At 36.5% G+C, this 27156-nt stretch overlaps 4 protein-coding genes across 5 annotated transcripts; 1 reads left to right on the top strand and 3 right to left on the bottom strand.

Moving 5' to 3' along the window:
• Positions 1-6095: 6095 nt before the first annotated feature.
• LOC120345845 (cyclin-dependent kinase 7-like) lies at positions 6096-11679 on the bottom strand. Of its 2 annotated transcripts, XM_039415414.2 has the most exons (8): positions 11311-11679; positions 10520-10699; positions 10321-10439; positions 8723-8909; positions 8013-8162; positions 7488-7635; positions 6991-7044; positions 6096-6379 (listed from the first exon to the last, which is right to left on the bottom strand). In XM_039415414.2, exons 1-8 carry the CDS (start codon positions 11527-11529, stop codon positions 6351-6353), a joined length of 1086 nt encoding a protein of 361 aa, XP_039271348.2. In that variant the 5' UTR covers positions 11530-11679; the 3' UTR covers positions 6096-6350. The 2 variants fall into 2 exon arrangements, with proteins under 2 accessions (XP_039271348.2, XP_077971403.1); XM_078115277.1 differs by lacking the exon at positions 6991-7044.
• Positions 11680-11945: 266 nt separating this feature from the next.
• On the bottom strand, positions 11946-12750 carry LOC120345846 (uncharacterized). Its single transcript, XM_039415416.2, has one exon. It carries the CDS (start codon positions 12651-12653, stop codon positions 11955-11957), a length of 699 nt encoding a protein of 232 aa, XP_039271350.2. The 5' UTR covers positions 12654-12750; the 3' UTR covers positions 11946-11954.
• Positions 12751-12839: 89 nt separating this feature from the next.
• LOC120346506 (HAUS augmin-like complex subunit 4) lies at positions 12840-13766 on the bottom strand. Its single transcript, XM_039416272.2, has one exon. It carries the CDS (start codon positions 13764-13766, stop codon positions 12840-12842), a length of 927 nt encoding a protein of 308 aa, XP_039272206.2.
• A 10243-nt stretch (positions 13767-24009) lies between these two features.
• On the top strand, positions 24010-26305 carry LOC120346625 (uncharacterized). The gene is made up of 4 exons (XM_039416387.2): positions 24010-24219; positions 24848-24937; positions 25260-25468; positions 25825-26305. Exons 1-4 carry the CDS (start codon positions 24165-24167, stop codon positions 26236-26238), a joined length of 768 nt encoding a protein of 255 aa, XP_039272321.2. The 5' UTR covers positions 24010-24164; the 3' UTR covers positions 26239-26305.
• The last annotated feature ends 851 nt before the right edge of the window (positions 26306-27156 follow it).

The following is a 27156-nucleotide window of genomic DNA, read 5'->3' on the forward strand; positions in this document are numbered from 1 at the left end:
ACTCAATATTATGTACGCTTTTCTGTATCTGTAATTTGTTTTAGACTCTAAAGAGTCTAGGAATGTGTGTTAAATATTGCGAAAAAACAGTTGGAAAATGTTGTAGTACGATTCATCTTTGGTCGAATCCGACGTAAAATATCGAACCGAAGGATAAGAAACTCAATACCACGCGGTCTTCTGATACCCTCACTATCGGCGGCACCTATCAGATATTTCATTATGCCAGTATTTTCTTCTAAATCTACACATCGAAGTGGCTAGCGCAGAATTCGTAATGGGGTAGGATACTTTATAATGATGTGTCAGATGAAACATTTTTCCTGATTTGACATCTTTAGATAGTCGAGATCAAACTTGACATAAGCGTGGTGCGCTACTTCAAGCAGGTAGGGATAATGTTACAGTTCATATGAGATTAATTACCAAATACACGACCGAGACAGCGATCGGAAATCGCCGACTCATCGATCTTCCGCAAAAAAATTTAATTAATAACTAGTTAATTATACGACATGATTCATCCAAAATCTATCCATCCATAGGCTTCTGGTCCGAAATATGGTGAATGCACATGCAAAATTTGAAGCAGATTCAACCTCGCTTTCGAGAGATAACGCTTAACATACGAAAGTGTCTAACAGATAGACAGACAAAAACCCATCAACATACTTACCGATCAAGATCGATAAGTAACTATTATATCGGTCGGAGACCGAAGACTTATCGATCGAAAGTTAGGGAATCCCCCAAAACAGAAACTGCGGTTTCGATTCATTCACTCTGGCTCTATAGTGACACCGCGTGTCCCATCACTAATTAATTGATAACTCGCTAATTATACGACATAATTCATCCAATCAAATTAATAGGCTTCTGGTCCGAGATATGATGAATGCACATGCAAAATTTGGAGCAGATTCAACCTCGCTTTCATGAGATATCGCGTAAGATACGAAAGTGCCTAACAGACTGACGAACAAACAAACAGACAGACAAACAGATATCTATCAACATACTTACCGATCAAGATCGATAGGTAATAACACAATCATTTTATTTGCGCACCATGCAGATCAAATTTGTGTGTTTATATTTTGATGACGTCGTCGCACACAAAAAATATAAAGGCCCAGTGGCGGCGCGTGGTCATTTTGACAACCGGGGCAAGCTACTGCGGGACCAAGTCACCCCCATCTACGGGGACAGGATGAGCGCTGTAAGTTCTCCCATCATTTTATGAGTATAAAAACCATTCCATCGGTAACAACCAATCGGCAAAAGCGACAATTTTTAACGATAAGAAAGTGTCTTCAAAACCGGTCCAAGTCAGGGGATTAATAAATATAGACATAGTTTATTTTGAAACCTCTTTCAAAAGGAAAGGCAATATTAACCCAGATAAATACAATGACATATTAAAAGAAACTTCGGGAAAGCAGACAAAACCTAAAATAAGGTTTAAAACGTTACTATGAAGAAAGGAAAGCTAATGCAAAGATAAGGACATGCGGCGCTCACTCATAGATATATATGCTGCTAGACTTCTACTGCTTGAACATATATGCAACACGCCGCGGTTTCTTGGAAGCAAAATGCTCAATAACGCGCTGATTAAAGTCATGCATCCCAGAAATAACGTCTCTGTGAATGGATAAAACAGCCAAGGAATTTAATCTATCTTGCTTCATTGTGTTTCTGAGATACGTTTTAATACGCTTCAGCGTGCTGAATGTTCGCCCTGCGTCGGCGGAAGAAATAGGCGTCGTCAAAATGATGTCCAGAAATTTTGCAGACGCCGCAAAGGTAGTTACTAGAGTGTTATCTATGAGGAACCCATAGAGCGCGCAAGTTGATGTGATGTTCAAAAAAGTTTGATTGGTGTATATACATCGCAATTCATTTTCCAATTTACCCACGTTTATCATGGGGTAAAATTTGGAGACAGTAGCCAACAAATGGATGGGAAATTGACGTGCAAATTTTGAAAAATTTTTGGGGTTCATCAAAGAGAACGCGGCAAGGTGTTCAGTGCGCAGACGATCGCCTATTTGATTCACCAGAGTGTCACAGCATTCCTTTGCAGACAAAATCAAACGCTGCGTTGTTTGCCCGCGGCGTAAAGAAGCACTCCATGTGTCGTCGTATTTTATTGTTTTCCGGATACGAGATACAGCATCGCAGAAGTCTGAAATACACGACTGCACAGACGCTCCATCCATTAGCCTTGACTGCAATGCGCCGTATAATACATCCACGTGATAGAATATTGTGGAGAAAAAAGCGAGAAAAAATGAAAACTCACCATCTTCTAGCAGACGCTTTAGACCTGCCGCCTCCCTCACAGAGCGTTCGTCCCAAACCGGAGAGCTCTGAATGCCATTGAAACACTCAATGAGCTCAGACCTAATTTCGGACACGCCCTGCACCACGCGTGATTGGAAGTTCCAACGTGTTGGTGCACAAGCTGGGAGACGGCGGCTACATATCTGGCGAAGGAGGTCAGAGCGCTTCGGCGAAACGGAAAAAAATGAAGAAAACCCCGAAACATTTGCAAAAAATATACGGGCGAGAGGGGTATCAAGACACATATTTTTAACAACGAGGTTAAATTGGTGTGCATAACAATGTAAAAAATGCGCATGAGGAAAATCTTCTTTTATATAAACTTGAACATCATGTTTCGACCCACTCATGACTGCCGCGCCGTCATAAGTTTGAGCTATCAATTTTGACTTCGCGTTGTAAGGCTGTAACACTTCTTTCAGTACAGCCGATATCCCGCAAGCCGTGCGATCAACGATTGGTACAAAGCTGTGAAATCTCTCGGTAGGTTTACCATCTTTCACAAACCGAAAAATCACAGCCAGTTGGGAAACGCACGTGATGTCAGTTGTCTCGTCAGACTGAATCGAAAGGAACTGGCAATTCTCAATTTCCAGAGCCAAATGTTGTAAATAAATTTTATACATTGAGTCTAGCAAATCATTTTGGATATCCTTAGATGTCCCTTTCGAAACAGTTGCGGCATCAAGATGATCTCTCAATACTGTATCTAGGGATGAGGTGTATTCCACCATATCCAAAAATACCCCTCTATTAGAAGAGCCAGCCCGTTCATCGTGCCCACGGAGGGACAGCTCGTGACAACCAATGAACTTCAAAACATTTATCAATCGACCGAGAACATGGCGGTTTTTCTCGACGTTTTGGTTGTGCCGACGAATAGAAACCGCGCGTCCTTCATCCAACTGTGCTGCAATATTAACATTTCCGAATGTTCGGTATTTTACTGCATTGTCCAGATGCTCCATAGAAGATTGATGATCCCTGGCACGCTCGGAAAGATGTTTAAGATCTCTAAAACCAAATTTACACCAACGTGAGTCACGGGCGCTAGCAAAAATAGGCAATAAATGCAAAAAAGTGCATTTTTGTCCTCGCTGTAACACAACCATTCGTGTTTTTTATACCAAGTTTCTGCGCAGAATGTACGCCGACGCTTTCCTCCGTCATGGGATTGTTCCAGTGAACAATTTTTTGGTTGATAAGGCCTAAGACGTTGTACCTCTAATTTTTGTTCCAGCGGCAGCTGCGAAAACGGAGTGCGAAGTAGTGCATCAACCTTATTCATTATGAGGTCTAAGGCTAAGAAATGCGAAGCCGGAAAGAAGTGAGGAGCTCAAAAGGAATGTGGAAAATCGAAAGCAAATGGACTAAAGGTCTCTAACTGATTCAAATAGCGAAACAAGCGACAAAAACGAAGGCGAGGAAACTATCAACTCTTCGAGCAACCAACGAACGAGAAGGAATGCGTGAATATGTCAACACGTTGTTGTAAGAAACGTCGGCATTGTGTCGTCATAATTTCGGGGCTAGCCCCGATGATTTAGTAAAAGAAACAGAAAACAAACGAGACAAACGCGGCGAGTGGAAGATAAAAGAGAGAATACGATATACAATGAGCAACCGGGGCAAAATCGGCGTCGCCCCGTCGACGTTCGGCGAAGGCTTTGCGAGCGAAAAATGAACCATGTCGGGAGAATATGGCTAGCGTAGACAGTCTGTGCAACCGATATTGAGGTATTTTTCGAATATTTTTTATTATACCGAAAAAACAACCGGGGCATTGCCCCGGTTGGCCCTATTGACGCGCCGCCACTGTGAAAGGCCACATAAATTTTTGAAATAAATAAGCAAACATACTAGAGAAAAATACAATCTTTAATCAAGTAGTTTATAAGAAAAGTGATTTTCCACAAAAAGGAGGAAACGAAATACTAACATGATGATCAACAACCATGAGCAAAATAACACAATCCATAGTTAGGGTTACCATATTTTTGTGACTTCAAATCGGGACGCCTAGAAAGACAACGACCCCTTAGCCGTGATTTTATCACTTCACATTTTCCGATTTTACTACATAAGCCTACATTTAAAGCTGTCTCGGCTGTCTTTATTGACCATATTGTTATCGAAATTTCATGCGCATATTCTCCGTCCAAATATCGGGTTCCGTTCGAAAAATAGAAAGGAATTGACGTTAACGATACCGGTATAAATAATTCGAATTTAGACTAATTAGTATTGATTTTACATGCGATACGTCATCCATCAATGGGAATCAGCGGGAAACGAACGCATTCACCTTCAGTATGTAGGCTAGCGCTGCGCTAAACAGAAACAACAGTAACGAGAACATGTTTGTGTATCATGTTGGAAAAGCGAGACTTTCGGCTGACTTATCGGGACGGCGGGACAAAACGCTGAAAAGCGGGACTGTCCCGCCTAAAGCGGGACATATGGTAAGCCTATCCATAGTACCATTTTGTGTCCTAGAGAGAAAACTGGAGCCCACCGTGCGCGAACGATGTCACTTGAAGCAATTCACAACCAACATTCAGCCCGCCTCAGACGTTATTCTTCGCCTAAACAAGCTTCCATAAAGCAAGAACTCCAAACTAGATCTAAATCTAAGAAAAAAGATCGAAACAGCTTCGGTCATATTACTGAAAGAAAACACATTGGTACTCACAGACTTTAGCCTTCGCGGATATTTCACCTATGGACATTTGTACTCCAAATGGTACTACACGGGAAAGAGGAGATATCCTCAAATCGTTACGCTTGGGAGCACTGTGCTTACGCGCGAATACAGATGAAAACGAGGGCAATGTTCAAATACTATGCGGACACGAAAGTCCAATATCTAACCCTTGGAAATGTGCCGAGCACTGAATTCGTACTTCTAATTACCCTGCGTGGGTTCGAACTTCCCGAGGTATAAATAGGTGAGAGGTTCACGTCACCACTGGTCGGTTCGACTTTCACCACCATCAAGTTCATGCATCTGGATCAAACTGGCGAACTAATGCAGACAAGCACTGGTAATCAAACGAGAAGCCGTGGTTCGCCAACGATTGGGCGGTTGTCTTAGCTCTTCCAACTCAGCCCCCGGATAAATATGTAAATCCCATCCTAAGGTCAAATGTCACCATTCAAGTCAAAAGAAACAGAGGAAAGCACATAACCTTATGAAACTATATCAATGAATAGAATCAGGCGGGCGACGTTCATCTGCTAGGCCTTGCTTCCAGAAAAATTGTATACCTTGTATTATTATTCCAATACTGGAAAAAAAAGCATCTAAACGATATTATAACGATCAGTAGAGGTTGCGCGAGACTAACTCCCAATCCTTTCTCTATGCCTTTGCGCTAGTGGATCCGTATGCATGTAATGCAAGGATGCTGTAGCAGGAATAAAAAAAAAATAATATGCAATCCAAGAGTCCTGCTGCACACTAACACAAATATATTTCTGTAACGTTTCGTCTGACCAAAATCAGACTTCCTCAGACAAGCAGTTTACAACAATCAAAACTGCTCAACTGTTGTAAACTGCTTGTCTGAGGAAGTCTGATTTTGGTCAGACGAAACGTTACAGAAATATATTTGTGTTAGTGTGCAGCAGGACTCTTGATTTGCATATAAACGATATTATATAGAGATCTTAGAACGGTCGAGTCAAAACGTCACAGAAATGAATTCAAAATCACAAATGAGACGCATATAAAATAATAAGACAGAAAATAGTTGATCAACAATATATCAGGCCTAGATGTGTATTCTTTCAAAATGCAAATTTCACTCATCAGCAGTAGCAACAGAAAAAAATAGATCATGAACTTTTCTGCTTCCATTTTGAAGTAGCTTATCCACAGTGATATATTAAAACACTTTTAATGCAATCTATTGCTCTCTCAAGACTCCTCGATTTAGAAACATTTTTGTTGGTCTTCAAACATCATATCATATCAGCCACAATGCTGATGTTAAATTGAAGATTCAAAAAACCAATCTTTTTGCTAGTACACCTGTAGAAAAAAATAAAGTTCAAAATCAGAAATGTCTTTTATTTTGAAAAGTAAAATGTTTTAGCACTTGTACCAAGTTGAACAGATAGGTAACAAAAAGGGATATACTATACTGCAGAGTTTCCCAAACTTTTTGGGTCGCTGACTCCTATTTGTGAATCTTAGTTTCCAGCCCCCCATTCTACTTCGTATAAATTTCCGTGCAAAACCAAGGGTGGACTTGTATTTTGTCATCATATTGGTAAGAGCTGAAAATGCTGCCTCACACATGCAGGTCATTGCAAAAGGCAATAAATTTTAATTACCTTTTCTGACAAAAATAGATATTCGTCCAAACGCTCAACCGAAGGACGCAATGGATTTTGATTAAAGTCATTCATTGAAGACCGGTAAGACTCTTTTCATATCATTACCGAATGCCTACCCCCTGTGCAGTCATCACAGACCCCACTTTGGGAAACCTTGCTATACAGTATATATACAGTCTTCACTGACAAGTGTTACATGAGCAACTGATACATTTGCTTTCACAAATAGAGAAATCCCATCTTAGGCAAACTCACTGCTACAATGCTGACTATAAACATCTCCTGACAAATACTAATGCTCACCTGCTTTAACCCTCTTTGTTTCCTCCAATTTATTAGATTGTACTTTATAAATGTCTAAAAATGATAAATTTAACTAGGAAAGAAATATGTCATCTACCTACCAAGGATTGCTCAAAATGTTTTTCTATATCTATTACTGCAACATGTTAAATGGCTAAAATTGATTGTAATTCATAGGACCACCATACGGTCAATTAAGTGCTAACTGCCGCAAGGCTTCTTACAAAAAATTTCAATTGTCTGTGACTCTGTGGTATTAAACTAGTATATGTAGTGTACATTAAAATGTACATATAATATCCGAATCTTCAAAAACACTCAAGTATTTATTACCTTTAAACTGCTTAGATATGAATTTCACTATGGTGCAATTCATTAACTTAAACACCAAACAATAGGCAGCAATACTCTATAATATGCCTTACGAAAAATCCAAGCAATGAAGAAAAATGATTCCAATAGTTTATACTGAAGATCAAAATGTAATTTATTCGTACCAATGCCAGCATCCATTTTCTCATCTCTTTTCCGCTTTGTTCCAGCCTTACTATTCAACTGTGCTTGAACTTGACAAGAGGATGGTAATGGAAGTCTATGACCAGGAGTGGGATGTGGTGGAGAACTAAAGTATGACATCTGCAATGTCTAAAAATAAACAAGATGGATATTTTAATTTTTGTATATGTTACCATGAAGAGGCTCTGAACAAGCATATATTCAGTGACAGTTATTTACTAAGATTACTAATTGGAATGACTGAAATTATATTAGGTCTGAATAGGCTAATCAGTTAAGAGCACATGCTGTAGGTGACCTTAGCTTACATGGCCTATGACCAGAGATCTCTTAGCTGAGGTACCCACAGAGTTATAACTTATAATGAAGCAATAGTTATTTTATCAACTTTCCTCTCCCATTGGATAACTATGTAAATTCTATCCTATTCTACCCCAAGGCCTGTAACTATAAAGTCTCAGAGTTAAGCAGGTGCAAAAAAATGTTCAAGAGTAAATGTACCGTACCTGTTTAGCAGTTGATCTTGTTCCAGGATTATATCTCAGCAAACCAGATATTACTTGAAGTAATTCATCAGAAGCCGCAGTGAAACATTCTTTCAATGGAAAACCAGGAAACTCTTTGAAACTGACATAGTCTGGCAATGCTGTCATTCCCTGAACATATTATAGTGAAGTTTTAAAGAAAAGGAAAAATAAAGTGACTAAACTTCCAACATTAATATCTTTTTGATCACAATTTTTATAAGATTTATTGCCCAAAAACAATGTAAACAATGTAATACCATATGCTTCAAAATTATAACCTGTGATACCCTCATAGTGTAGACAAATTTCCAACCGCATTTCCCAGTACTCCTGTAGTGTGTGTACCAAGTTAGGGTTTGGGCATAATTTTATTCCGATTTCCCTTATTTTAGTTCTATTACGAGTTCGGGGACTGTCTGTGATAACCAAGTGAATATACCCCCTGCTCATAGGTTTCAGTCCTCTTACATAACTTGATGTAAAGTAGCCGAACAAAATTAGTTACCTCCATATTGATACACATACTTCAGAAGTGCCCATTACCCATTCTTAACCATATTGACTGGTAATTATTTGTTTATGAGTGACCCTCTACATTCTGCAACCTTGTGGTTTTTTATTGAGCAAAATAGCTGTACATTCCAGTAGCAGAAATACAAAATAATTCGAAATGTTAAAGCCAAACTCACTGGCCACTCAACTTCTTTTGGTGTTCCAAGTGTCTCAAATATTTTACTTAGTTGGTCTAGATCAGAATCTCCAGGTAGAAACGGAACTCTAAGTAAAAGTTCTGCTAGGATGCATCCAACAGCCCACATATCAACACCAACACCATACAAACGAGCCCCAAAAAGTAGCTCTGGACATCTGTACCATCTTCAGGTAGCAAAAAAATGGTTTATTAATAATTGGTATACATACACTTTTCAAGTATTTGTTTATAATAGTCTATAACAGTGGTTCCCAAACTTTTTAGAGTTGGGACCCACTATTTATTACCAAAGCTTATGGCGACCCACTTAACTTTATTTTAATTTTCTTTTGTTTTTTTATGACATAACACAGAACACAGCAATGGCTAATCATCGCAAAACTACCGTGTTTCCTCGAAATGAAGACCAGGCCTGAAAATAAGATAATAATTTGAATTTTCAAAATGATTTTAATTAAACCCTACTCTTAAAATAAATTTAAAATGTGTGGGAGAGGAAAGGTTCATTGACCTGAGGTAAGGTGAAGATCGCACCACTATTCAAGATTGTGTGATATCACAATTATGATATTTGTAACTTGATATTTGTAAAGAAAATCCAAATAAAAACAATGGATGTCGGTTTTTATATAATGTTTAGTAAAAAATCTATAGTTTTATTTTTGATAAATGAACACAAAAGACCATAGTGTTATTCTTCAAAAGAAATAAATCTAAATCCTGTCTAAATTTTGTGGAAACACGGTAAGAAGTGCTGTACAGTGTACAAAACTGCTATGCGTAAAAAGCCACATGATCATTCTTTGTGTAGCAAATTTTTGTTCCTTTGAGAAGATCGTAAAAAGGAAACTTTCACAGATTAGAATTTAAATTCAATTCAATTTCTTTTGTTTTTTTGAAGATTTATGTATTCGAGTCGCCACCGATCCTAATACCCAGTAAAATTAACCAAAGCTTTCTACATCTTTTCACGGCCCACTGAGATTTCTTTTGCGACCCACCAGTGGGTCGCGACCCATAGTTTGGGAAACGCTGGTCTATAAAGTTTTTGTGGGTTTTAAATAAAATGGAAGTGTCCATTGAAGTTTCACTCCTCACTGCCAAATGAATCTGTATTCAGTTCACAGAAACGCATTTAACTTGCAATAATGTAGGTCAACAATCATTTTTGTCAAGACTGATCTCTGAATTCAGTCAAGATAAATGACTTGAAGCTTGACAAGTTAATTTTCGTAAACAAATGGAATTCTTGTGCTAAAATTTTTTGTAATATACAAATTTAATTTAAAATGAAAACTCCCACAAAATAATATTAAAAAGTGCATCCAGTTAACCGGTGCTCCAGGAGTATGTGTACCTAATTTTACGTCCAATATGGACGTAACTAACGAACTAATGTTCGCCTACTTTACATCAAGTTGTGCACAGGGACTGATTACCATGTTGCTTACTGAAGAGTCATATTTAAATCTCATAGATGCTCAAATTCATACTACAATCCATCCCTTTTTCTCAACAATGACAGAGCATTAACATGATGTATAACACTAGAATTAAGGCGGTTTTAATTCCTACCTCGTAACAACTTGATGTGTATATTCTCTGCTTGGACTTCCAAATGATTTAGCCAAACCAAAATCACCAATTTTCAAAATTCCTTCTGCATCAATCAATAAATTGTTGGGCTTCAAATCCTATTGAGGTGTGAAGAGAATGGGATAATGAATAGATTCTTGAATAATGCAAATCAAGATACAACAGTAAACACACCTACCCTGTGCAAAATCCATTGTGAATGCAGATATTCCAGGCCTTTTAATGTCATTATTGTGTAAGCTTTAATGTGACTCTGGGTCAGTACAATACTTGTGTCCTTAATTATTACTTCCAAATCAGTCTCCATGAAATCGAACACTAGACTGATGTTCGACTTTTGTCCAAATACATCCAAAAGCTAGAAATCAATATTACACAAATAAAACACTCAGAAAAATAGGCAAATATGAATAAAGGTTGTAAATACTTATACATATATGATGTAAGTCCCCAACCGGTAGTAATTTTCTTATGTTCTTATGGGTTGGGGATGGGGAATATCACTTTGCATTTGAAGTGGATTCACAAATAAGTAATTATTTCAATTTGTATTTATGGATATATTATAAACTATTCATATTGTGCAAAGTCAGAGTGAAAGTTGTGAATAGTATTAACTAAGGATTCATTAATGATTGAACAAATAACGGAAACAACAGTTTTTATACATAGTGAGGGAGGAATTTGTCGGAAAAGGTTGGGAACCATTGGTAAATAAGTCATACACTCCAAGATATTTTGGTATATATTGGATGCAAAAATTATGCAGTAAGAACTTATAAAAACATATCCTCAATATTTTGATAGGCAAATCACAATAAAAAAATACCACGTAGTATCACATACAGATACTGGTATTTTCTTGAAGTAAGACATATGCGGTCACTGCTCACTGTGAAATTATCACAAAGACATGTAAAATTTTTGCATTAAAATGTATACATTATCATAGTAATACAAATAATTTACCCCAATGATATTTTCATGATGTAGTTCTTGCAATAACTTTATCTCTCTCAGGGCAGTTCTATTAATCCCATCTTTTGCTTCAATTCTATTTCCCAGCTTGATTTTCTTCACAGCAACAATTCTATTGTCATTTTCAGTATCTTTAGCCTTGTATACTGTTGCAAATTGACCTTCTCCAAGAAATTCCACTTTCTCATATCTAAGGGTTTTGTCTGTCATATTGTTAGCATACTTACCAATTTTTAGGTATTTTGGTGCTGAAAAACAGTGATTTGCAAGAAAAAAAATGTTAACAAAAAAAAATTATTTATACCAGATTTGATAATTTTTACGCTTTGTTGTTACTAATTATTTCTCACGAATTGAATAATCAGATATTAATTTATCAGAGATAGCCTACACGATGTACTTCGAACATCAGAACATAAATGTAAGAGATAATTCATATAATAAAGCAAGAAATAATTCATTATTTTGAACATTAATTCAAATCTTACATTTTGAAATATTTGCTATCTAAATTTATCAAAGGAACAAATTCCATGTTATAGATATGGAATAAGAACCATACATTACAAAATACCAATTCAACCTTTCAGACTCTCAGTGTTGTTATTTATGATAATTTTGAATATAAATAGAATTCAACTGTCATCATGACTCTTATTACGCAAATGTCTTCTGTTTTTTTTATTAATAGATTTAAATTGATGTTTTCCACTTGAAGATGAAGAGGCATCATCATTGTCAACAGGGTTGAGTCTTGAAATTGAATCATCTAATTTTGCTGCTATTTCACTAGCAAATTCGGCAGCTGAGATATTTTCTTCTAAATGATCAAGTTCAACTTTATCGCACAGAATTTCATCACTATTTATATTCGGTTTCGAGTCTGTTTTCCTCTTATTTTCATTCGGCACACCAGCTGCATGCTCTGGCATTTTAAAAACGTGCTGTTTCGATGTAACAGAGCATTCATTTTCCAGTGATGTAGAATCTTCTTTATTACTTAGTTCACGTAAAAATTGGAAAGCAATTTGTGTATTGCTTTTATTGTCACTCAGCTCTGTATCCCTCAAGCTGTATTTTGTATAACGAGATGGATTGACTAAGAAGTCAGGCTTGGGAGGCTTTATCAGAGCTTTAGATTTATTGTTGCTGACTTTTTTAATCCTGCAATCATTGTCATCTTGTTCACTATCATCAGATTCAATCGCACTATCTGAAGATATCATGTTAGAGGCTGAAGAATCAATTCCAGAAAAAATTTCATGCATTTTGGATGCAAAAACAGGATTTTCGCATGAAATCGTGAATCCTGGACTTTTTTCATCAGTATCCATAGTTGCCACCTGAAAGTACTTAGGATCAAATTACCATAAATCTAAAAACAGAAAAAAATTAAAAAAACTTTTCCATCAAATTATGCACCAAAAAAAAAAAACGATTTACCATTTAATTTGTTGCTTATCAATTAAAAAATCAAAAATATGAAACTTTCATTTGTTATAAAACCAAAACCAATTAATCTAATGTAATTTATTCAAGGCCCATGTACGTCGTTCAATATCTTCTTGTAATTGATTGTATTCATTCACAATAACATTAAATGAGTCCCCAAGGTTTCTAAACTCAGTGAGTTGCTGCTCAATGGCAACAATCTCTTGATGATTATTTCTTTTACGTTTCAATAATTCTGACCTAACTGATTGCAATGCAATAATGCTATCTCGAGTATAAACAGATTTTTGTAATTTTACAGTCATTGAAGAAATTTTTAAAGACAGAGCTTCACAGCGTGAAAGTAAATTAGAAAAGTGTTCATCATCTCTTTTAGGTTGTAATATTAATCTATATTTTTCAATAACTTTCATAAGATATTCCGCAGATTCCAATATTTCTTTAGCACATGAGTTATATAGTTGCTTTTCAGTTCGTTGGGAATCTGCAATCTCTTGCCTACGCATTTGTAATTTTTTCTTGTCTTGACGAATTATTTCCCCAAGTTTAATTGTTCTGGCATTTTGTATTTTAGATGATGAATTTTCAATTGAATTTATAGAATCATGGTAACCTAGCAGTCTTTCACATGTTGATTTGACATCTGTCTCTACTAGAGAAATCAATTCCTTTTTTAGATCCGGATTTAATGGTTTCTCTTGAGATGTGGAACATTTTTGGCTACAATAATTGACTTCTGCCTGAGTTACTTTCTCGACAATTTCATCAAATTTGTTACTACCAGATTCTTGCAATTGTACATTCTCGAGTGCATTGTGAAGTGCGGTATATAAAACATTAAGTCCCAACCAATTCATTTTTTCTTTTTTCCAAGTGGCTTCTACTTCCATAAATTCATCTTTTAAATTTCTCTTTGTCTCCTTATCATCAGATTGTGAATTTTCACACAAATAAGCTTCAAAATTCAAAACATCATTAGAACCATTTGCAGACATAATATCGTAATGTATTGCATTTGGTAAAATTCTGAAAATTACAATATCAAGATGAAATTAGTGAATGTCTTCATTTATGACTGCCAGCCATTGTTGCAGTAGGCCTATTAGGCTACCCCTATTGCAGTAGGAGTAGATTGACTATAATATTGTATGTAAATAATTCCAAATTATATGATCTATGTGTGTTCTTTTTATTTGTGTTGTAGACGAAAGATCGAAATAAAATTGTATTGTAGACTAAATTATCTTCAATAAAAGTGATTGCGTTGGAACTTTTAGGTTCGCCCGTACTTTTATCAATTATAGGACGGAAATATTTGAATGAAATATTAATAATAAAATAACAGAACCGTCAACCCCTTTCCTTACTTTTACCTCGCGAATTACAAAAATTTTGATGCTCCCGCTTTGTTTTAATATCTGAACGTGAACATGAAAACTTCTAAACTCTTGAAAATTACCATTCAGTACGGTCAAAGGTCAACCATTTCCCAAGAGTGGAATTACCGTAACAGATCGTTTTGGACACGAAATGAATATATGGATCATTTTTAGTACTATTTAGGCCGTGAGGCCCTGGTGAACGCCTCGAAAATGAGTTTCGTAGCGCACATCTGGGAACCATTCTTTAGTTTTGTATGAAAATCAACATGCTGAACTGCGAACGCATTACAGCTTATTCCCACTAACAAAAGTTGCACATTTTCTATAAGACATGCTTAAAAAATCCTGATGTAAAAATGGTTATAGGGGGATTCACCGAAAATTAATGCCCATAGGTTTACAAAGACACGACTAGAATCGTAAATATATACTACTACATAGAATTCATTAATTTTTATGAGACATTATTCCCCGGAAAATCAGTAACAATAATTTACAACAGGGGTCGGCAAACTTCATGTAGGCCTACTCGCGAGCCAAGTATAAGCATCTCCGGTAGCGCGCGGGCCGCATTATTTTCCGCTTGCAAACAATCGCCATATTAAAAGTTGGATCATGGGTAGGGTTACCATATTTTTTTGACTTCAAAGCGGGACGCCTCCTGTTACAGTTTCCGATTTTACTACATAGGCCTACATTTAAGCCATCCCGGCTGTCTCCATTGACCATATATATTGTCATCGAGAGTTCATGCGCATATTATCTGTCTAAATATCGGGTTTAGTTCGAAAAATAGAAAAGAATAGACGCTAGCGATACAAATGATCCGAATTTAGATTTTCTTATGTACAGCAAAAGGAATAAAGAATAATGAAATAGTCTGTCGTTTTCAAGCATTGAGAATTAACTTATTCGCCCAAGCATGCTTCTCTGTAGATAACATCTTAAAAAAAAACGTTGTTCAATGTTACATTCGCGTGAACATCCGAACAGGACCAATTAGAATTGATTTTACATGTGATACGTTCGCTAAAAATGTTAGCGGGAAACAACGAAACAAACAAAATAACGCATGCACCCACAGTGAGTACGCTAGCGTTGCGCCACACCAGCAACAATATGTTCGTGTATTGCGCTAGATGGCTGAACGCAAAAGCGGGACTTTTGTCTGACTTGTCGGGACGGCGGGACAAGTCGCTAAAAAAGCGGGACTGTCCCGCCTAAAGCGGGACGTATGGTAAGCCTAATCATGGGGCACTTGCACCTTCTGTTACTGTGTTAAATTGGACGTGCATGTGGCATTTTTTAATATACTATCAAGCAATGCGATCAATGTGAATGACGATGTTACTTCTGTGTTATGGCCAAGCCGTCAAAATCAAATGCCAACTTTGTTGCCCCGCAGTACGTCGGCAAGCGAGTACGAAATTTATTCTTCGTGGCTCGCGCAGTGCTATTAGTCCGGCAGAGTCTGGCCTTAACATTCTTTTGGGACATAAAGTTTATTTTATTGTTTAGATATTATGTAGATGACATATATAATGATACCCAGGTGGGTGTGGAGTATATAATGTTGAGCAATTTTTAATGGATTTAATTGGATTTAAAGTATTCGTACCAAGATGACGCACATCCTGAACCCTAACATGGTAAACATACAATGTTTAGGTTGTGCGTCATCTTGGTACGAATACTTCAGGAGCGCCTCTTTGTTAAAAACAATTATTTCATAACTACATGGTTTAGTTTTGCATACATAGTAACATTGAATCTCCTTACAATGTCAGAAATTCAATTTTAGTAAAATAAATGGTAGTTTATTTCACTAATACAAGCCAAGATCCATCGACAACAACTAGCCACTTTCTATTGCGCTCTTCAAACTGCATTTGCGTTGCCGCGCGCATTTCGTTTTCCTAGTTTAAGCTTAGGAACTTGGAAATATTTTATTAGTTGAATTGGATTGGAATATTTGACCTCGTCTTTCACTCCGAACAAGGCCAACCATCCTCTGGTATCTAACGATGTGTAACGTGTTTTCTTTTGGAAGAACCGGAACCTTTCAGTGCTGCATTGACTTTGGCAAAATTAATATATCCTTGTGGAGATAGAAGGTATGCGTATGCGAAACCGAGATGTGCACCTGTTATGCCAACATAGTTTAGTCAAACATTTTGAATGCTAGTACATCACACACATTTTCCTGCGTGCTTCGGTTGTACGTAGTAACGCGCACATTTTTGCGCACATGCATCAAATTCCACTTGATTATTGAGCTATAGGTTTCTGACGAGCTTTTGTGTATGATTTCATTCTATAGAATTGCATGCTGTTCTAAAGAATACTAGTTTCAGCTTTTTCATTCATTCAAACCGCGTGTTGAAAGCAAGTTTTGGAATATTGCGTGTTGGTTTTCAACATCCCTAAATCGGTGATGCCAGTTAATCTTTAATACAAAAAGATCAGTAACATCTGCAATAAAAACAGCAGTGCCCACTCAAATGACAGCTGGGGGATGGATACTCCTAGTATCTGCTCCATCGCGTGCCTCTTACAGTCCAGTTTACATGAGTGCCAATTGGCATCTAAGCTCAGCCATAGACAAAAAGTTTCGGACTGCAGTTGGCGTGACGAAATGTTTTTAAATATATCTTCTACAATAAGATTATTTAATTGCATACTACTGAAAGTTCCGCCTTATATGTCTTTTCCCATTGCACTATTCCTTTACTGATATTCGATAATATGACGCTCATCTGACATAGTTCTTAAAGTGTGTAGATAGGTATAATCTTTTCCACGCTGTTCATATGGGGATGCGCGAATATATATAAGAATTGCTAATATTGGTTTGCAATGCGATGAAATCCCATCTTGCCATTTCTGCCTCTCGCAATTGCTGCGTATACTTATCGGAGAAGTTCTGTGACGTGGTTATCAAATGAAAAAAAAAAACATGGAAGTATTTTTTCTACTTCTCTACTACTATCAAACCTTGACATTTTGTGAAAACTTTTTTTTCATGCAACCTATTTTTAAACATCCCCAACAACCACAATTAATTCTGTTATTAAACTTCCAAAACAAACACATAAAATCATCAACAGATGCATATCACTAAGTAGATATTGCTGAATTGATCTTTATTTTACCATTTTTCATGTAATTCTTTTTGGTAAACCTGTTATCTATCGTAAATACAGCACATTTGACAATGTTGTAGTGTGACTCTTTTGGCCTCACATTTTTGATATTTGTAGTTAGAGCTCTTGGGGCTCTGTCAAACAAAGTTACATATACACATAATATTGGCTGTAAATTGCAAAACATGATCATGTTGTTGGAATTACTTGGCATTTTACCACCCGTATATCATTCATTGTTGAGAATATTAATAAAATCATAAAATTTAAAAATCCGTTTTCGTGAATTTTTTGTTGTAGCTGAATTCCAGGGACAGCATGACAACAGGCAAGAGAAGCACGGTCGCCTCTTTTAGTTTATGACAGGGTTTCTTAAAAGGGGGCCCCGTCCTCTTTGGAGGCCGCTGATCGGTTATCTGGGAGCAAGAACAAACAGATGGAAATGCGAATATATAATAACAATGTATTTTTATAGAAGAGAAGAAGCAAAAGTGTTGAGAGTCTTTGGTAGTTTGAAAAGCATTGGCATGGAACATAAGAATGAACTACATTCTTTCCCAGGGAAATACTATAAAATGTAGCAATTTTCTCATGTTTCTTGTTTTTCTTGTTCTCGTGATATCATTATCTTTCACTGCCCGTCGTGATCATCCCGCTGCATAACAATTCTCGCTAACAAATAATTGACTGTTCTCCACCGGGTGTATATCCACTTGAACCACTGGCGACGGCATTAGCAGGCTTGTATCGTTAATTGCAACAATAGAGGGTATTTTGAAATAGTACTCTTTATTTTACGCGTACGTTTCAACAGTATTTCTGTTTGGTGCTTACGGAGTTTGTCGTAGGTTATGGTTCAGGTTGTGCGTCATTATGATGCACAGGTTTGACGAAAAACACTAATACAAATATCTCAACAAATACCTAAAAGTTATAGATTTTTTTTTCCTAGTAAATTTGGTGCTTGCGTAGTTTGTGCACCAAGATTGCGCACAACCTGAACGTAGTATTGTAACAGGTTATGGTTCAGGTTGTGCGTCATTATGATGCACAGGTTTGACGAAAAACACTAATACAAATATCGAGCCGTAAAGAAAATTGCTCAAGGCTGCAAACTCCACACCCATGTAGAAATGATTGGCAATGATCCCAAGATGAATAATCACAAATAAAAAAAACTTTAGGCTATGTCTGAAATCAAACTTGGGCCAAAAAGGTCCCTTTATCTGCCGGACTATATTTATATAAAGCTACTTACAGCAATATGTGCTTCCGAACGTGCCTATTACACGTTTTGCATTGGCGCACAGATGACCTGTGGCCTGTGGCGCAGCCGGGGTCTCGGGGACGAATTTCGTATTTGTGATGACACGTTTCGTAATGACATTTACAATTAAATCTGACTTGGCGTATCAAGCAAACAGGCATTGAAAAGAGTGAAAAGCGTAAGATTGAAAAATATTTTTCCGTACAAGCACTTCGGAATGTTCAATCTTTATCGCAAACTCCCCTCCGTTTTCCAGACATTTTACAACTCATCATAAACTTAACTTATACTCACAATGGGACGTTCGGCTAGAAAATGACATAGAACTGACGTTACGTACTACAAACCAAGTACCGTACAACAGCACTTGGGGCAATAATAATAATTTAACATCAACTTTGTTTTAGGCATCAAAAGTCGGATCGTTCGAGAGCCGCAAAAAAATAGTTCGCGGACCGCAGTTTGCCGACCCCTGGTTTACAACAACACAGCATAAACTATGCAGATCAAGAGTCATGCTGCACACTAACACAAAAGTGTTTCTGTAACGTTTCGTCTGACCAAAATCAGACTTTCTCAGACAAGCAGTTTACAACAAAGAACAGCATAAAAAGTTGCATTTATTATATAAAAGCTAGCAAACGCATTCATTTTTAAGCAATGATGTCACAGATTAACATCGATTATTTCTCACTGAGAAATATACACGAAAAAGTCAAAAAAATTAAGTGAATATACAGTAGGCTATATACATAACATAGTGAACAGAAATATTACAATCAGTCTTTTTTCAGTTTATGTGGTTGTGTATTCGAAACAAATGCAATATTATTTATAGAAACAGGACTTTCAACACTAACAGATGTCTGAGAAAAAACTAATAAATAATATTTATTAAACCAACTTCAATATCTAATTCACTTTCCTCTGAATTGCTTTCAAAATCCTCATTCTCGAAAATCGACTTTTCCTCTATAAGTATACTGTGGTTTTTGCAGTCGATACAAAAACAAAATTCTGTGCAATTTAGGTTGTTTTTGGCACACGTGCATAAATTATTTTGACACCTATTTTTCTTACACCAGCAGTTTGCTAACTCAAGAACCGATTTGGGAGCTGGAAGTAGATTCATTAATTTAACCCGCAAAACACCACCATCAAGAACCCACCCTTGGTCAACAGGAGGGTCGGGAATAATTGCTTTGGTTCTAAGCAACAGTGATGAATTCCTGTCTGGTAACTTGCCCTCAGAAAATGCTTCTTCGGTGAATCATTGTTGGGTGGAAGAGAATAATCCATATGTTTATCAGTTTTGAAAACACGTGCCCTGGTACCATTTACATTCTTCATATGAGGGGTGGATTAGGCCCCTTTGGTGCCCTAAGCCAGGGATGGCGAACCACTGACCCGCGGGTCACAAAGTGACCCACCGCGTTTTATTCGTGACCCGCCAAGGCACGAATAAAATAAGAAAAAAATCTAACATATCAGTGATAAAAAATATTAAAAATCGGCCTTAAATTAATCTAACAATACCTAAACTATTATAATGTACCAGTCAGGGTACAGTCAGGGCTGCGATCGCTCATATTCAAACTGTTAATTTCCGGTATGATAATATTCAAAACCCCTAATCTTGGACGAATGTCTGCATCATTGTTATTCAGCTATTGGCTCTGACATAGTTTATGACATAACAATCCAATTGATGTTCATTTCTCGCAACGTCTTGTCTCTTCAGAAGTGCATCTGCAGACTGTTTTAGGGGTTGTACGAAAACTAGATGCCACTTTGCACTTTATTAGTTTCTCGCCTACAATGCCGTTGAGAATACAAAATCTTTCAGACTTGAAATAAAAACCTAGAAATCTGGAATAACAATGGGGCAGTGTAAAAGTGTTTTTATATGGTTAAAGCTGATATAAAAATATAGCAATATCAGAGTGGAATTAATTCCCTTCAAACTCTTTCGAACCGTAAAATAATTTGCCGCATCATCCTAAACGTAATTCATATGTGTGTTTTCGTACTCTTAATCGAGTGCCATAAAAAGTTCCTGATAAAGTGCTGTAAAGTAAAGCACTAAACCAGTGGTTCCCAAACTTTTTTGGCCATCGCCCCCCTAAAGTAGTTTATACAACATCATCGCCCCCCGGCAATACAAAAACATGTAAAGTCAGAAACATATTGCAGACCAAATAAGAAGACAAATAATAGTTTATAGTGTTTTTTAATGAGGATAGATGGGCTTGGTGTTCTTCAGCGAGTTTTTTTTTTATTATATATATCTAAAATTACCCCGTTTACTGGTGGAAAGTCGATTTCGTTGTTTCGATCCAGAGTTCCACCTCCTCAAAAACCGCCGTGTACTCTTGCCTTATAGCATTTCACTTCCTAAATTCACCTCATTTCACATTAAAATAATGAAAACAAAGTTGATTTTCCCAAACTTATAATATTGATTTTCGTACATCTCATTCATTCGTACAGCCTGATGACCTGCACCAATGTACTTCGGTGAAATTCATCCCCGATTCCTCATCCTACCACGGCCTCCAGTCCGATCACCATTCCATAATTAACCAGCCATTTGTTTTTGGATTCATGGACTCGGATGTGGAGGAAGCCGTGACCGACTATCGGCTACGGCCCAGGTTGTCGGCAAATTTTATGTCGCTCGCAGGACAAAATTCAGGGTTGCTAGGCTTTTGCGGGTCGCATATATTTTTTGAAAGTTAAAACCGGAACAGCGCGCGAAAACTGCGACAATTCGTGAACTCAACTCAGTCGTCTTATTAAAAAAATATTACAGTGACATTTATTGTGACACTGTCTTTTTGCTGCATCACGCTGGATAGCTTTACGACGCCAAGATTGAAACATTTTCTAAATGGGCATCACTAATCCCAGTTCTTTGCTTGTTCTTTGTAATGTTCATTTTTGAAAATAACTGTTCGCACAAATATGTACTTCCAAACATCGAAGTGAATATTTTCGCATGATTTGTGAAATTTTGATAAAGATTTTCTTTAAGAAGATACATTCTTACAAAAATTAAGCAGTGATGAATCTCTCGCATAGAATATGAATTTTATTTCTTTATTGCTTTGCAATATATTCGAATATTGACTGCGCTATTGAACCCCTGCCCTCAGCATCAACTTTTCTTAGTGTTTCCATTTGTCTAATCATAATTAAATTGTAGGCTCGTTAAACGAGTAGCTGTTCAATAGAATTTTTAGGATATAATAAAATTTAGTCCAAACGTTTCTCACGATAAATTCTGTTACGTAAAAAAATGTTATTTACTCCTCGAGCGTAGATTATAAATAAAAAAAAATTATCGTCAAAACCGCCGTTTGGATGTTTTCCCGGGCATAGACTTCCTTGTTTACTTCGTGACATTGGCCAATCAGCAAGATGCAAAAAACGTAACAATGCCCCCTTTCGCAGGCGCTCAGACACGCTCACTCAGACAGATTTTCAGGCGTGGTCGTGAACATTACCTCATTTTCGCGTTTTTGAATTATATTCGTTAATTTTTAGTTGTTATTCGGAAATTTAAATATAGATCAAATAAGTCAATGATTACTTTGTTTCTCTATGAATTTCAGTTTAAATACAGCAATCAAAAATTAGTGTAGAAATAGCTGTGATAGACTAGGCTAAAATTCTTTATCGGTACTTTTAAAAAACAGATTGTTGAATGGTGTGTATTAGAAAGATAGTTTGAAACAAATACCCCATTTTACAGGCAACAACTCGTGAAACCACTCTTTTAAAATAAGCACCGACAATTTTAAAATGATAAAGTATGGGAAGAATTTTCCGCGGTCAAAGATCGGGGAAAGGTCCATTCAGTGAATCGTCCCGGGCCAGATTATTTTCCTCCGGCCGTATTTTGCTGACCACTGGGTTACGCAAACTACCGTACCGTACTGCGAAGACGAGTTCAGAAATCCTTTGGCGTGTGATAATCGCCCACATGATTCAAGCCTGCGAATGCACACAGAGTACAGAATTAAGTGCGCCGAACGTAAAACAGGTTTCGCGAAATCGCCCCCCTATCGCCCCCTTCGAATTTTTCGCCCACCTCTGTATCGTTTTCGCCCACTGGGGGGCGATATCGCCCACTTTGGGAATCACTGCACTAAACTACACCAACATTAACAGAACCGTTGTATTATGATTTGTTTCAGAAGTTTCTTATAGATACAAACATTGATTAAATATCTGTGACCCACTTTCTTCTGTTGCGCGATAAAAATATGATTTTTGACCCATTCATTGAAAAAGGTCCGTCATCCCTGCCCTAAGCACTGAAGACTTTGGTGCCCCCTCATGTGTAATTTAATTATAAAAACAATAAACCACATAAGTGTATTATCCATTAAAAATAATCACGACCAACAATAAATAAAACAACTTTTACGAACATTTTTAGGTTTTTTAACTGTTATATATAGCCGATATATATATCGGCCGTTTAGTGCCAAAAAATCTCACTATGCAAAACATGAATTGAATGTTCTATATTTATTCTATTTTATACTGCGATATATTATCAAATAACTGCAGCTGTATTGATGCAGTTGTTCGTTTTTTTTTATGTTGATCAATAGTCTATTTATGACTAAAAAGTTGTGCGACCCGCTTACTCAGCGGTGACTGATAAAATGGTCCGCGAAAGCAAATGGGTTCGTCACCCCTGATCTAATATATAACACTAATACTGCAAATAAACTTTCAGATGGATTTTCAAATAATCATAACATTTATAAAACTAACTGAAATGGCACAAATGAAGACAAAAAGGAGTAAATGTTTACAACTCTGCTTGAAAATACATCGGCGTAAAAAGATCGTCTTTGCGATTGGCTGAAATATTATTGTGGCGTCACTGTGAAATCAAATAAGTTACTAAAACCTAGATATCAAACCACATACAAACAAAATCAAAATGCTTGAAAAACAAATGTAGATAAAGATGATATTTGTATAGTTGGTACATGTAGATGATATATGGATAACTGCATAAAGTTTTCATTGAATGTGATTTTAAAAAAAATTCAAAGTCGCAACGCCATTTCAACTGTCCAGATACTGAACGGAAAAAAGAAAAAAGTAAGATGACCGTCGCTGACCGAATTACTGATATGCATATACATTCACAGCCAAAATGTTTGTTTGAATGACTCATATTCTTCGATGTTTACACTACGTAGGACGAAAATTGCAATTTTGGTATCAGTCCAGACATTGGCTATTTTGTGTTAGTTACAAACTACGAAATCACAATCACGTCACCATTCCCAAATCAACACATTGTCGCCTCGGTAACGTTCCTGGTGTAAATGACCTTGTGTCGATGTAATCTATATTTATTACAGCTGCTTTTATTCCTCAGAACTGTCAAGACATGCGATCAAAATGCGATAATAAGAGTTTTTCATGTTATGAAAGTGCAATAGTCAGTACCTGCCGTGACGCACATGCGGTGAGTGCTTTCATTCGCATTAAAGCTGTAACAGAGAGAACGCATACAAGGTTTTATAAATCAGAAATTGTTCTGCAAGGGGTTCTGAATTGAACGGTATTGAGATGAACTGTAAATCAGGTACCAAAGCTCAAGATTCTGATTATCGTCTTCAACCCGGTAAGCAATGATTTATACTTCAATCAATACTAAAAATCAAATTTCGACGAACTTGAATTGCTACAAAGTTAAGTATCACACGTTATGTTATGCATAGAAACAGATTGTGTGAAGTGTGATTAAAACGTATCAAAACATTTTGGATAATTCAGCCCGTTGACATGACGCCATTAATCTTTGTTAAACAAATAAATTTGCAACCGTATGGAGACTCCATAGATAGATCTTACTAGTGCAATACTTTTACTATTGTCTGTTACCGGACAAATTTTCGCCAATGTTGCGATTGGAGTTTCTTCATATATATATTCACTCTTATTATGTTGATTCAAATATCTGTGTTCGTGACGACTGTGACAGTATTTCATCTTATTCTCTTACTTTATTCACAATATAAGATTTAATAAAAAATATTCGATTACGGCGTTCGTATCGTTTTGATTTCTTTGTTGTTTATTCAAAATCGCCAAAGAAATCCTTCTCATTGATACACTTTCATTGCGGGGCAATTTGAGTTTCAGATGTTTATTTTTATGTTAGTCTTAATTCCGTTGAAATCTTAGATTAATATGACTCACGATCACCATTTCAAATAAAAATTAACGTATTTTGATTTCTCACTCGATAGGTGGAGGATATTGTTTCCATGGGTGGTCAGGAAAGCCCCAAGGTCCTAAACATCATATTCCATCCCCGCCAGAAGGAAAAGACGAATTCAGTAAGTTGAGCCAATTTGTGGGTGTGAGTAAAGCAACGTAATTCAGAAGTTATTTCCACTTATTAGGAATCTTGTAGGAAGCAAGTGTTAAATTGTATTCTAATATATATGAGGAATAGGATGTAAACTATGCTTTGGCGACAACAAAGCTTTAGAATTCCAGTTTCGTTTAATTGAGAGATGTTCTACTTCAACTAAATGCTAATCATCCAATACTTACTACTAATTTTTTCTACCGTTATTTGGTGCTTCAGCCCACTGTGACTCAGATCTACATAGCTATTCCCAAAATGTTATTGAAATCTTGATTTGCTCTGAATAGGTGAATGGAAGGATTGGATGAAAGATTATTTGAAGGAAAAAAATGAGGAAGAAAAATGTTCAGTTGTGCCCCAAGTTTTACCTAAAAGTCAAGATGTCGCTTGGAATACTCACGTCCAACAAGCAAGAGAAGTTCAAAGACAGCGAGCCAATGATCTAGCAAATGCTATAGTAAGCTCAAAACAGGCCAAAACGGCAAAAATGTTCCAGGTGAGGGGCTTTTACTCCATTATAGCAATTGTTATTTTTATCTGGTCTATAATTATTTGTAATTTAGTTGAACAAGCAAAGAAAAAGAAAAGAAAATATCAAATGAACTTTTCAATACATAGTTTTACATAAATCATTTACCATAGTGGAAAATAGATATATAATTGCAATTTGAAACACGCAGAATGTTTTAATGTGTAAGCTTAAATATATTCTGACTCTTAAAAGCTTTAACTAAACATAGTTTAGATAATTAAAAAACAGGGGTTGTCCTGTACTCACTCACCTACACATCATCAGACTATATGCAGCTTGAAAAAGTCCGAATCAATAATTTAATCTCGCTTTTACTTTAGCAACGCTTCGAGAGATCAGAAAAATTTGCTTTGGTTAGCGAACCTGGTGACAAAAGACCGAATCTTCCTTTTCTTATTGAGACGAAAGCATTTGCTGAAGAAGATATGACAACTTTAAATGTAACACATGAACACGAATCAGCAGAAGAAGTGGAAAAAGAAAAAAGTACAAAAACTAAGGAGGAATCTGTTGAAAATGTCTCTGATGATGTTGCCGACGGTGTTCTCCCATTACATCCCCCCTTACCGGACCATGTTTCATTTTTGAATATTCACCCAAGTAACGATGCTCTTTTGGTCAGTCCCCAACCATGGAAGTTGAAGACCGACCCATTACCTCCCAAACCTCCTGTCAAAAATTTTAATCGTTCTCCAAAAGGATTTGTTGGTTCATATGTAACATCGTACTATTGAATAGAAGATTTTATTACATGTAATAATGACTGGTAACAAATAATAAACTACTTTATTTTATATCTGTGATGACACTTTGTATTACATTTTAAAGGCTCTTAACAGAACATGAACGAAACTTTGAGTATAGACTGAAGCATTAGAATTTCGTATAACGCAGAGAAAATATGGAGAAATGTAGCCAAAATTCTCTCACTATAATAACGCAGGAAATCAAACATTCGCTATCTTACCATTCACTATATTATAAACAATGCCGTATTTGCACAAATTACGGGAAATTCCAAATAATATTGGCCACATCGGTAAGTTACAAGAAGACACGTCCGGTTTACCGAAAGCAATATTGTAGCACGAAAAGTTAAAATTGGATATTTTCGGAACGTGGGACGTGAACTCATCAAATGGCGTCCATTATGCGAATATCATTCTGACGTTGAGATTTTAATTATTTGATATATTCTAAATTTATACAATATTTTAAAAATAGGATTTTATTTTTAGACCAAAACAAAGTTTCAAATTAATGTAATTGAACGTCACACGTAAATTTTATGACGCACTCAATTACTAGCCTCAAGGTGTTAATGATATTAATATCTGAAATAACGTAACCTGAACAGCATAACGTAATTTGCCGATGGCAATAACCCTGATTAGATTCTAAGGAGAATTGACATGTACAGGCTTTCCACACTCTCCGCTAGATGATGCACGAGATATATAAAAATATAATTCCAAAATAATATATTCAACTATTCGACGTGACTACTGTTCAGTTGAAGATTTACTTCAAACGCTAGAATTATCATTGTGATTTATTTTGTTCAGAAATCCAAGGATAATATAATGTAAATTTTCAGCTGTACTCTTGTACGCATAGCGTATCGTATAGCATCATGTACACAGTTCGCTTGA

Source organism: Styela clava, chromosome 8 (genome assembly GCF_964204865.1).
Source record: "Styela clava chromosome 8, kaStyClav1.hap1.2, whole genome shotgun sequence".
In the NCBI taxonomy this organism is placed as follows: Eukaryota; Metazoa; Chordata; class Ascidiacea; order Stolidobranchia; family Styelidae; genus Styela; species Styela clava.

What these genes read in the sequence shown, in the direction of transcription:
- LOC120345845 (XM_039415414.2), bottom strand. Translation starts at nt 11,529, where the DNA reads ATGACAGACAAAACCCTTAGATATGAGAAAGTGGAATTTCTTGGAGAA. An exon ending in CACAATGGATTTTGCACAGG is followed by an intron (nt 10,440 to 10,519) that starts GTAGGTGTGTTT and finishes ACACCTCAATAG; the next exon opens with GATTTGAAGCCCAACAATTT. An exon ending in GAAAATGGATGCTGGCATTG is followed by an intron (nt 7,045 to 7,487) that starts GTACGAATAAAT and finishes TATCATTTTTAG; the next exon opens with ACATTTATAAAGTACAATCT.
- LOC120345846 (XM_039415416.2), bottom strand. Translation starts at nt 12,653, where the DNA reads ATGGATACTGATGAAAAAAGTCCAGGATTCACGATTTCATGCGAAAAT.
- LOC120346506 (XM_039416272.2), bottom strand. Translation starts at nt 13,766, where the DNA reads ATGTCTGCAAATGGTTCTAATGATGTTTTGAATTTTGAAGCTTATTTG.
- LOC120346625 (XM_039416387.2), top strand. Translation starts at nt 24,165, where the DNA reads ATGAACTGTAAATCAGGTACCAAAGCTCAAGATTCTGATTATCGTCTT. An exon ending in TGATTATCGTCTTCAACCCG is followed by an intron (nt 24,220 to 24,847) that starts GTAAGCAATGAT and finishes CTCACTCGATAG; the next exon opens with GTGGAGGATATTGTTTCCAT. An exon ending in AGAAGGAAAAGACGAATTCA is followed by an intron (nt 24,938 to 25,259) that starts GTAAGTTGAGCC and finishes TGCTCTGAATAG; the next exon opens with GTGAATGGAAGGATTGGATG.